Here is a 12,480-nt window from a genome sequence, read left to right as displayed (position 1 = left end):
GGATCATCTTCGATCGGAGTCATGGCGTCTAAACGCTAGCTAGCTACCTTTGTGGTGGGATGTGGGTGTCCTTGCTTGGAATCGGTCCTGTGACTTTGCATGCGTCAGCAAGTCTCTCGCTGTGGGTGGGGGTGGGGGTGGGGGTGGGCTGCTTTTATGCTTCTTTACACATTATTGAACCAAATGCAGTTTTCTTGTTTGAGACCGCTCCTTTAGTGTTTTTTTTTTTGCATGTTTGGAAGTACGTTATCATACCAAATACATTTCATACGTCCATATAAATCTTCCATCCATTGATTTTAGGCTTGTCGGTGTGATAATTGCATGTTAAGTGCTGAAGTGCCGAGTCGGCCTGCCCATTTAACAGCAATGCATCGTGGTCCAGCATAAATCACCTACTGTATGTTTCATAACAACGCTAACAGAATAAGAACACGTTCTGTGTACTCCTTAAAAAGGTATGCATCACCTTTATCGGATGGTTGGACGACCATGCAGTACCGACACGACTCCTTTTAATGATCGACTGTACTACTGTATGTACATGTAAAGCCTTATGTACAGTACAGTACAGTACAGCAGCTGCCTGCTATAGAAAGAGGATGGACATGAGCACCGCATGCTTAATAATAATAATAATAATGAAATCCAATACCAAACTGTACTATAGAATAAGATATTCCGCTCAATTATTCATACACTAATTTCTGTCCCATAATTGAGGTATAAATAATTTTGGGCTTCACTGCGCCTATAGATATATATTGAGCTTTGTTGCTATGACGACCTCACTGGGGTCACGTGTCATCCCAGGTGCCGCGTCCGTGTGATCGACACTTTTGGCACGGAGCCGGCGTACAACCACGAGGAGTACGCCACTCTGCACGGCTACCGGACCAACTGGGGCTACTGGAACCTCAACAGCCAACAGTACATGACCATGTTCCGTATGTGGACCTTTTACTTCCTGTCACACCCATGTCTACTTAACAGGGAAAGGGAGTGTAGTATTTCATGTCTGGAGGCCTCTAATACTGTACTAACTATGAAAATATTCATATGTACCTCATGGAAATTTCAGTCAGCGCTACACACTTTTTCACGTTGTTTAACCAACCTAAAACCGGACTTGGATGGTCCGGTTTCTCCCCTGCAGCTCACACCCCGGACAACTCCTTCATGGGTTTTGTGGCCGAGGAGCTGAACGACACGGCCAGAATGAACATCCAAAGGAACAAAGTCCCCAACATGGCGGTCGTCTACGGCAAAGAGGCTAACATGTGGAAGGTTGGTGTTACGCAATACATGTCAACCCGGCACGTTTCAAACTATGTTGGAGTGTTCGTAACAATTATTCATCTGAATGAATAAGTCATTAACTAATTAATAAAAGGCCTTTGGAGCAAACATCCAATCACGGTAATCGATGCAGATGCTTCCTCGTCGGTGTTTGTTGTTGTCAAGTGTGTTTAAGTCTCCATGTCGTTAACTTCAAGTTAGCAGTTTCTTAATTCTTTGCTCCCATTTAACAAGTTTCCATCCCGAAAGTGACTTCCTTGTCCTGGAATGTGACCGGAATGCTAAAGCTGTAAGAACATGTTGTTTCTTTAGAAAGACTCTTTTTCCTGGTGAGGTTTCTCACCGGATCTTTGAAGCAAGCCCCATGATGTCCCCGATGGTTTCCTTTTCACTCTGCTTTGTTGCAACAAGCCTTGGCAGGATTTCACACTTTGGAAAGTTCACATTGTACAGAGTGAAGTAACGCATATTTGCAGAAAATGCACCGCCGCATGCTGCTTGCGAGGGCTGAGAAGGATTGTTGGACAATACTCTGAGAAGAAGCACAACCCTAGCTGTTCTTTTTTGATCGTTCCTTTCGGTCGTTCCTGGTGTCATGGCGGTTAATTGGTTCCACGCCCGACCACAAGTTTCCACAAAGCAGGATTCAATATGAATCCTTAGGTAGAGCATAGACATTGACCTCTTAAATGGGTTTTTGTTACCCTTATTACAGCTCTCTAAACATGAAATAACACCCCTACAGTCACCTTTACACTCATGTTTCCACAAAGCAGGATTCAATATGAATCCTTAGGTAGAGCATGGACATTGACCTTCTAAACATGTTTTTGTTACCCTTATTAGAGCCCTCTAAACATGAACTAACACCCCTATAGTCATGTTTTCATTCGTGTTTCCACAAAGCAGGATTCAATATGAATCCTTAGGTAGAGCATGGACATTGACCTTCTAAACGTGTTTTTGTTACCCTTATTAGAGCCCTCTCAACACAAAATAACACCCCTATAGTCACCTTTACACTCATGTTTCCACAAAGCAGGATTCAATATGAATCCTTACGTAGAGCATAGACATTGCCCTCCTAAACGTGTTTTTTTAGCCTTATTAGAGCTCTCTAAACATGAAATAACACCCCTATAATCACCTTAACACTCATGTTACCAAATATTGTGAACATGATAAGCGATAATAAAACACTCACCGTTAGCGTCGCTGTTGGAGCATCTCGATCGCATGGCATTAAAAAAAAATCCTACCAAGCTAACTGTTAGCCTCAAATTTATTGATTCTGAACTTCAGAATGGGGAAGAAGGACAAAGTAAGAAGTCAATAGTGTACCACTTCCACACTGAATGGGAGGAGGGCTTTCTCTTGTCATGTCAGTCATGCATCCATGGCTGGAAATGAAGGTAATGTGACGTAAGGTAATGTCTCATCAATACGACACATGGCTTATCTTCCAATATTTTGGGCTAATAATAGGCCATAAACGACCACAAAACTGCCATCATTGATTCATTAGTGTTTGCATAACAGCGATGAGTGAGGGAGCGATGTTTGAACCACCATCTAGCGAGGGACGGCTGTCTTACCTTGCTTCTCACCTGTGCTGTCTATCTTTTTTTCTTTCCTACTGACTGGCTCTTCATCCCGTCACGTACCACCGCCGGGTCCAGCTCCACGTAAGTACACCCCCAGCAGCAGTTCACTGCTGTGTGATGAATGTTTTCATCAAGCTCTGAGATCTCACACGTCCTTGAACGCATCGTCCTTCATCCTTGGATTTGAGTGGGTATTGGTACAGGAGCGTTTTTCCAGACCAACTTTCTTTGTAATCTAAGAAGCAGAAGAAGAAACGAATGAATTAGCAACATGCAACAATAGAGCGCTTGCATCACCCTGGGAAAAAGCTTGCTTTGTTGCCGGGAGACATTTCCACTCAAAGTGTGGCTAACAGTCACATGACATTTATAAAAGATTTATGCCTGGAAGACACAGCTTGGGTACATAATTCATAACTTCACTGGGAGTCGTTTTTCCAGGGAAGCCAATTCTGCTCCATATCAGAATGCATTTCAATCCACATTAAAATTCCTCACATCTTTGACGGGAGCCAGACAGCTGTCAGTCAGCCTTTGCCCCACGCTAGAGATCAATACTTTTGCTTTGGGTTTCCTTTTGCTGTGTTCCTTTAGCTTAACGGCTGCTTTATCATCCTTGATGAAAGTTTAACTTCGGAGGATTCGGTCACGATGTTGCAGGTTGAAATCCAGTCAGTATGATGTTTCTCGGTCTGGGAAGGTGTCATGTCATTTGTCAGTTTTCACCACAGCCGTGGGGACTAACACAAGCGTCCATCCATCAAGTGGAGACATTTGGACAATCGGCTACTTTCGGTCCTAACATGACTTTGTCCAGTAGGCGAGGCAAGGTCCCTAAAAGCAAGCTTGGGTGCTGCTGTGGAGTTGAACAAGTCGCACAGAACCCCGACCTCAACCTCGTCAAGCACCTTCAGGATGAACTAGACGTGTTCATTAGAGGCAGGGAGTGGCCTGGGAGGGGCATGATAGAACAGAATTGAGAACCACTGGCCTAACTCCTGGTTAAGTGGTTAGCACGCCGGCCTCACAGCTAGGAGACCCGAGTTCAATTCCACCCTCTGCCATCTTTGTGTGGAGTTTGCATGTTCTCCCCTTGCATCCCTTGACATGCTAGGTTAATTGGCCACTCCAAATTGTCCATAGGCATGAATGTGGGTGGGAATGTGGGCCGGCCTCTCACCTGACGATAGCTGGGATAGGCTCCAGCACCCCCTGTACCCTTGTGAGGATAAGCAGTAGAAAATAAATGAATGAATGAATAGCCTAACTCCATCACAAGCTCAACTTAAACAATCATTGTGGCCACTAGGTGTCGCCAAAACAAGCACTGCCCTACCGCATGTGTTGTTAAACCATAGATATTATTTTAATGTATAGTATAAGTTGGTCATATAGTCCATATAGTCGTGAAAACGCAGTATTCACACTGAGGTTGTAATTATCGCTTGCTGTGTTTTTCCTAAATATCAAAAGGGGAAGGAAACATTCCTATCCATCCTGCATCGCCACATGGAGATCCACGGGACGGTGTACTACGAAACCCAGCGCCCTCCGGAGGTCCCCGCCTTTGTGAAGAACCACGGCCTTCTCCCTCAGCAGGAACTGCAGCAGCTCCTCAGAAGGGCCAAGGTGGTGTCCTCCAGAGGATGCCGTAAATGTGTTCTTTATGGCTTATGGATGTATCATTTTGCTCTTTTTCCTTTCCCTTCCAAGCTGTTCATCGGATTTGGCTTCCCGTACGAAGGCCCCGCCCCTTTGGAGGCCATCGCCAATGGCTGCATATTTCTGCAGCCCAGGTTTAGCCCTCCTCACAGTTCTCTCAATCACGACTTCTTCAGAGGGAAGCCAACGTCCAGGGAGGTAAATTCAGAGGGAGCCCATGAGTACGTTTTGTCGCAGCCGCTAAAGTCTCCTGGTTGCGATCCCCTTCCAGGTGTCCTCTCAGCATCCTTACGCGGAGCAGTACATCGGCAGGCCGCATGTCATCACCATCGACTTCAATAACTCTGATGAGTTTGACGCGGCCGTCCGTGACATCATGAGGACCAACGTATGTTTTCTTGATGATCCTCCTCGGTTGATCCTCCACCCCACACTCCAGCCGGCATGCAGGGGAAGAAAGATTAGCCTTCCTTCATATTTGACCCACTTATGAAGCGTCAGCTCTTCATCACGGCATTAGACAGTACAGGAAAATGCTTTGCTGGCTGCTGCGCCATGCGGCGGTGCTGCAATTAGCAATGCAGAAAGGAGTGGGAACAAGCCCAGCTTATGTGTCTCAGCACTTGCAGGATGTATAGCCTCGTCTAGCATTGTCCTGGCCGGATCACCGGGAGACAAACACTTCCTCATCTTTAATAGATCTTAAGCGGCTTCTTGCAGCCGCAAGTGTTGACTTTGTAACGTCACCAATCGCAGCAAATACATCATGAAGCCTAAAATGGCCACATGTGCCAGGCAGTGTTTGCCTATTAATATAAACGTCTACTAAGATAAATCACACAAATATCATTTTACAGGAAAGTGTAAAGGCTTTTGCTTTAATCTGGTGTTAAATCCGATGCACTTTTCAAGTTAACATGGCTAACTTGTTGCCACAGCGGCCCGTAAACGTAAACTGTGGTGTCCCTGATCCCCCCCCTGGGAAATATGGAGCTCTTTAACAGCTAAATTGCTCCTCAGGCTCCATCCGCTAATTGCTGTGAATAAACATGGCGCTTTGGGACCCGGGAGGGAACCCAAACAACAAGTCCAATGCCCGGACAACCAAATAACATCCCGGACCTCATTAAAAAAGTCTGTAAAGCGGCATGGCGTGTGGGCGTGTCTGGAGGAGTCGTCACCACCGATGACGCTCCTAATCGCTTTGACCTCGATGACGGAGGGGCTTCTTCGGTTTGGAACATGTAAGATTGATTCCCCACCGTGGAATTACTGCTGCTACTAATACTAATAATGCTATTGCAGTAATACCTCATTTATCACTGTTAATTGGTTCCATGATGGCTGAATTCCCACCAAGTCATTTTAAATAGAATATAGTCATAGTTACAGCATAGAATACATTTTTTATTACTAAATATGTTTTTAACACGGCCGGTGCATCTCAAAAGGCCACCGGGCCGCACTTTGGACACCATGCATTTAGAGTATCGTATGCATCTATAGTATAGTATGCATCTATAATTTAGTATGCATATATTGTATAGTGTGCATTTGTAGTATGCATATATAGTATAGTGTGCATTTGTAGTATAGTATGCATTTGTAGTATAGAATGCATATATAGTATAGTTTGCACATATAGTGTGCATATATAGTATACTATGTATATATAGTATAGTGTGCATTTGTAGTATAGTATGCACATTTAGTATAGTGTGCATATATAGTATAGTGTGCATTTGTAGTATATTATACATATATAGTATAGTGTGCATATATAGTATAGCGTGCATTTGTCGTACAGTATTTATTTCCTCCGTCAACAAAGACAACAGTCGGGGGGGGGTGGCTGTCACATCTGAGAAAGCGTTAGCATAAAACCCAAAAGAATAGGACAAGCTATTGATCGGCGGCGTCTGGATGAATTTCAATACGCGGCGTGTCGTCAACAGTCATCCGATGATTGACAGGCTTTAACCGCAGTGTTAATAACAAGCCCCGAAGGACCCGGGACCCCGTCACTTTAATCCCCGTTTCTGACATATTGATGAAGTCGTCACTAAAAATAATGAAATCAATTTTCAAAGCTGTCCCCCGTGATGCATTAGGTCATTGATTTTAATGCGGAACGATATAAGCCTTTCACAATTACGCTAATGAATATGTCAGCCTTGATGAAGTATCGTGCTCGGTGGCAGTAATTACATTGGCTGGCTGGTGTGGAAACACGACGCCCACGGTTCTCTCAGCTGGGCCCACATCTGTCTGTGCAGGTGGAGCCCTTCCTCCCCTACGAGTACACGTGTGAGGGGATGCTGGAGAGGATCAATGCCTACATCCACAACCAGGTGGGTCGGGGTGGAGCGGGAGCTAAAGCATGTCGCTGAAGCTCGCTCCCTGACGTCCGGGTGACGGCTCGGGCTTTTAGCTCGATGGCTAGCGCTCTTGGCTTAGGCGTATCTTCACCTTCCTGTCGTGACGACCGTTTTTTTTCCCGGAGTGTGAGTCACATCAGTGAAAAAATGAATCGTGAAAAGGAAAGACAAATTGTAGCTGAGGGATTTGTAGGACTTCGGGAGGTTTACCACCAGCTGCTTATAATGATCTGCTTTGTGGTTTCCAAAAACTACAATTTCGGCTGCCGTTTGACTTTTCTCATTTCTCAACTTCCAAGGAGATTTCTGCAAATAAGAAAACCTTTTATGTCCAAAGTCTAGACATTCTAGTGGAACGTGCAGACCGGTTGCTAGTACACAGACTGGCCTTCAGGTAGGACTGGTTCCTTGTAGACAGACTGGCTTCCAGATAGAACTGGTTGCTAGTAGACAGGAACTCGTTGCTAGTAGATAGGAACTGGTTGCGAGTAGACAGGAACTGGTTGCGAGTAGACAGACTGGCCTTCAGATAGAACTGGTTGCTAGTAGACAGGAACTGGTTGCCAGTAGACAGACTGGCCTTCAGATAGAACTGGTTGCTAGGAGACAGATTGCGCTTCAGATAGAACTGGTTGCTAGTAGACAGGAACTGGTTGCCAGTAGACAGACTGGCCTTCAGATAGAACTGGTTGCTAGGAGACAGGAACTGGTTCCTTGTAGACAGACTGGCCTTCAGATAGAACTGGTTGCTAGTAGACAGGAACTCGTTGCTAGTAGATAGGAACTGGTTGCGAGTAGACAGACTGGCCTTCAGATAGAACTGGTTGCTAGTAGACAGGACCTGGTTGCCAGTAGACAGACTGGCCTTCAGATAGAACTGGTTGCTAGGAGACAGATTGCGCTTCAGATAGAACTGGTTGCTAGTAGACAGGACCTGGTTGCCAGTAGACAGACTGGCCTTCAGATAGAACTGGTTGCTAGTAGACAGGACCTGGTTGCCAGTAGACAGACTGCGCTTCAGATAGAACTGGTTGCTAGTAGACGGGAACTGGTTCCTTGTAGACAGACTGGCCTTCAGATAGAAGTGGTTGCTAGTAGACGGGAACTGGTTCCTTGTAGACAGACTGGCCTTCAGATAGAACTGGTTGCTAGTAGACAGGAACTGGTTCCTTGTAGACAGACTGGCCTTCAGATAGAAGTGGTTGCTAGTAGACAGGAACTGGTTCCTTGTAGACAGACTGGCCTTCAGATAGAACTGGTTGCTAGTAGACAGGAACTGGTTCCTTGTAGACAGACTGGCCTTCAGATAGAACTGGTTGCTAGTAGACAGGAACTGGTTCCTTGTAGACAGACTGCGCTTCAGATAGAAGTGGTTGCTAGTAGACGGGAACTGGTTCCTTGTAGACAGACTGGCCTTCAGATAGAAGTGGTTGCTTGTGTACCCTGAAAGAAGGGTACTGCTTTTGATCCGGAAGCCTTTTGCTTGTAGACCAGTGTAATCGGGTCTTTACGGTTTCAAGTCTCCGGTCGTGTATTTATTTGTCCTGACGTGTTTTTCTGTCCATCCTATTGATCAACGGCTGCCCCGCCTCTTCCACTTTGCTTTATTGTTTGTTTGCGTCTAACGAACGCAACGTGCAGGTGCTTGATTCCGGTGTTTGCCATGCAATAATAATTCCATTCATTAGCTCTTGAAGGAAGCTGTGCATTTGCATGAAAAGAGTAGCTCATCAAGCCAAACGAGCAGAGCAAACATTGGTTGTTAAAAATAGAAATGTCTGACTTTCAGTTTGAAAGAGGAGGACAGGATATGCAGGCAGACTGGAAGACTAGTTATTGCCTGTGGGCACTGGAGCCGCTTTAATAAACGGCTCTGGGGGCCATGGGGACATGTCGCAAAAATGTTATTACCTGAGTCTTATGAATAGCTCCTGCTGGAGGAGGGAATCTAATCCCAGCTCTCGCCGCCGCCTAATTCTGCTTTCAATTCTCATTGTTGTTGAGCGGAATAACCCAGTTGGTATTATTGCTTGCAAGTTTGACAGGCACCTTTGTGTTCTTTATATTCTGGTGGTTTTGGCTCATTCGGTCCGCACGGACAAGACTCAATTTGTCACCGCTTATTGGTGGACTTTTTACCTGCCGACAGGTCAGCCGTGTTCCTCGGTGACCACTGCTCCTTTCGTGTGTGCGCCCGCAGGACTTTTGTTCTCCCGAAGCTCCGTTTCCTCCAGTCAACTCCTCTCGGATCTGGCAGGGCAGCCCGCTGGCTCCTTTCACGCTCCTGCCCAACTCCAGCATCCTCACGTGGGCCTCCAACGCCACCTCCCACTCGTCCTGGCCGCCCCTCAGCGCCCTGCAGCTCCTGGCTTCGCTGCAGGGCCAGTCCTGTGTGAAGGCCTGCCAGGATGTCGGCTTAATCTGCGAACCCGCCTTGTACCGCTTCATCAACATAAAGGAGGCCTTCAATGCGTAAGATGGGCTTTCGTTTCATTTCTTTCTTTTGCAGGATAAATGCGGCTTGTGCACTTTGTGTCTAACGTCACCATTGTTGCAGCCTTCTAGCAAACATTAAGTCTTATTTCCGGCAACTTCAGCTTCAGTAAAGTTAGCAACAGTACATTCAAAAAAAATCCAAAAACCAAATAAGGAACAAAAACCGGGATATAACTATCCCAATTTTGGACAGATTTAGTAGAGATACTCAATTGTTTTAGGCCACCATTAAATGTACACAAGTACACACAATCTACACTGCAAAACCGCTGCTCAAGTTCTGCAACCATTCAATTGTGATCAATTATATAATTATCATTATTATATTATTAATTAGCCTATTAACCTATTCTTCTGATAATTACTACTACTAGTATTAGCCTGCTTATTGGCTTGCTTATTAGCCTGCTTTTGCTCTATTATATGAAATTTAATTTTAAAAAATGAGATTTTTTTTGTAAAAAAATTTTTTTTAATCAATAAAAAATCTGAAATTATTTAGGTGGGCTTAAAAACATTTTAGGGGGTCTAAAGCCCCCCTAAAATAGGCCTAATGATGTCACTGCTGTTTAGTAATGTTCTCAAACCCTGAAGGTGTCCCGGTGGGAGCAAATGCAACAATTATTAAGCCATATTTTATAACCCAGATGTCATTTTGTGTTCATAATGAATGAAAATAGACTGGAATCCTACATGTGTATTTGAAATGTGGTTGTGGTTAATTTAGGAGGTCCACTGTATCTACTGTATACACATAAACTGTATAAATGTTTATGAATGGAAATGTTTATTCATACTTACACACCCCGTCCTCTTTGCTTCCAAGGCTGGACTTCCAGTGTGCAGGGTTGGAGTCGGAGATGAACCACCTCTTTCCCGCCTTCTCAGCAGAACATGCGGAATGCGGCCTCCAGCAGGACCCGCTGCTGTTCAGCTGCGCGGGCGCCAGTGCCAAATACCAGCGGCTTTGCCCGTGTCGGGACTACCGAGACGGTCAGGTGGCGCTGTGCAGGGACTGCTTATGACCAGGACAGGCCAGGCCCACCCTGTTATCCCGGAAGATCTTCTTTGACGAGGTAGCTTGAAGTCAAACATTTAGTATTGACCTATCTTACCAAAGCAGGTAGGGTTAAAAAAAAAAAAAAAAAAAACATCTCAGGGATTTGCATGATTGTAATTTTCATCCGGTAGGCTTTGAGCCTCTGTCTAAAGGTTTACACGGTTGCTTTGGGACCATATGGGAAGTTACTGATAGATGCTGCGGAATGCTGGACCTGTAAGAATCGGAAGGAATTCCCAAGGAATTGCTTCAAACTCTTCAGTGTGTTGACTTAATATTGTGTGAATTGTTTCAGTTGACATAGTAATTATTTGTACCGGATGCACCCAAAGCAAATGACACCATGTTGAGATGTGCTATTTTCCATGTCTTGTATTTGTACATAAGCATTGGTTTAATAAAATACAGCCAAAAAGTCATCACTTGTGAGTGAAAATAATTAGGAGTCACACGTTTTGGAATCTGGATGAATACTTTGCTAGTTTCTGTCAAAAGCAGCCTTTCCACACTTTTTTCCGACGGTCCTTGAACGCAGCCCACTTTTCTTCTACGTCACAAAATTTACCTAACTTTCTCCGACTCTGCCACAGATGGATGTACATTTCCTTTTCTTTAATCGCCTCAGATTTGCTCCTGAATACAAAAAGGTGAGCTTTGACGTCGTGAAGTCTGCGTTATCTGTTTGTTTGGTACTGCCGTTTACTGTTAGCTAGCTAGCTAGCGCTAGCAGGTGGAATGTACCATTTAGCATTTTTGCAAGGTGGGAGTAGGAGGTCTCAAACCATTCTAATTTGATTACAACAGCCTTATTAAAGACCTTCACAGCGAAATATATTTTCAGACACGAATTTTATAAGTGACATATTCGAATAAAAAAAAAAACCTCTTTAAAACTTGACAAAAAACAAGAAGCCCCCTGTGCTTGGGGCTTTGGTACAACAGTCCTACAACCATAATATTAATAATAACAATAATAAACAGGGATGTATCACTGGATAGTTGTGCCCAGTTGCTGTATAATTTATATGAAATCTGAATTTGTGATGTATTCGCCCACAGTGCTTTGAGATGGTGGAAGGAGTGAACCTGCTGATGTTTGCTTTGCATCAAAAGATGCCTGTGTATCTGGCAACCTCCGTCTGACGCTCATTGTCTGAGGTGATGAAAAGTGCAAGCAGGCTGAATGTGAGCATGGAGCTTCTGGTGCTGCATAACATTGCAGATGTAAACACAGCGCTGGCTTTAAGCATCTGTTCTACACTTTCATCGACATGACCTTATGTCCCCGGTATTGCATTTGGACGTACCCTGAGAGGCAAACGGGCTACAAGTTGAAGAGCCAACCCCTTGCCATTGTTTAAACGGAAAGTGTTCACTGAAGTTTAATGTCCATGTGTTTGGATGAAAAGTGAATATTCAACGTTTGGCACGGTGGCTGCTGTGTCACTTATCCAATGAGCTGCTCATCCGTGGAAGCCTTCTCGCAAGATAAGACGATTTTAATGAGCCTTCCTCTAAAGGCGAGTCAGAGTTCTTCTACTTTCTTTTGATGATGGAGTCTCTTTGATTGATAGCGGCATCTCACAATACGCCAATTTCTTCTCTTCTTGGGTTTAAAGACTCTGGCCAGTATTGGATTTCATCTGGAGCCTCAGAAACCAGAGAGAAAATGATGTGCTGCATGTGTGATGCCGTGGCGGTTACGGAAGGCCTTCAGACTTTAAGCTCTGCCTCCATTTGGGGCGACACTTCTTAAAAAGCTCCCAAGCTCTGCCCCCCCAGTTAAGTACTTTTCTATTGTTAGCGTTCTTCTTCAGTCAGGTCAGGTTGGGTGACTGTCATCTGGGGAATATTGGTGTACTTGGATACCACAAAGCAACTAGTACCAGTATCCATTGACCACTGTGGCCAAGTCCTCAGTGAGGAAAGTGGCTATTGGCTGTCCAGGAATTGTCCTTTAAAATTGGCCACCACTTCATCA

General features: G+C 44.8%; 1 protein-coding gene across 1 annotated transcript in view; it reads left to right on the top strand.

Annotated features, from left to right (window-relative positions):
• The window catches only part of mgat5b (alpha-1,6-mannosylglycoprotein 6-beta-N-acetylglucosaminyltransferase B), a 42,615-nt gene extending 31,680 nt beyond the window's left edge, over positions 1-10,935 (top strand). Inside the window, exons 11-18 of the mRNA XM_078797175.1 lie at positions 814-947; positions 1,157-1,293; positions 4,377-4,532; positions 4,617-4,763; positions 4,837-4,953; positions 6,842-6,916; positions 9,144-9,415; positions 10,266-10,935. Coding sequence (XP_078653301.1) covers positions 814-947; positions 1,157-1,293; positions 4,377-4,532; positions 4,617-4,763; positions 4,837-4,953; positions 6,842-6,916; positions 9,144-9,415; positions 10,266-10,464 — 1,237 coding nt within the window. The 3' untranslated portion in view covers positions 10,465-10,935. The remainder of the gene's footprint in view (positions 1-813; positions 948-1,156; positions 1,294-4,376; positions 4,533-4,616; positions 4,764-4,836; positions 4,954-6,841; positions 6,917-9,143; positions 9,416-10,265) is intronic.
• The last annotated feature ends 1,545 nt before the right edge of the window (positions 10,936-12,480 follow it).

This window comes from Doryrhamphus excisus, linkage group LG16 (assembly GCF_037039965.1).
Source record: "Doryrhamphus excisus strain RoL-2023G ecotype Guam linkage group LG16, RoL_Dexc_Guam_v1.1, whole genome shotgun sequence".
Taxonomy (NCBI): domain Eukaryota; kingdom Metazoa; phylum Chordata; class Actinopteri; order Syngnathiformes; family Syngnathidae; genus Doryrhamphus; species Doryrhamphus excisus.
Note: the sequence above shows the minus strand (reverse complement) of the source record. Positions and strands in the feature narration are given on the sequence as shown.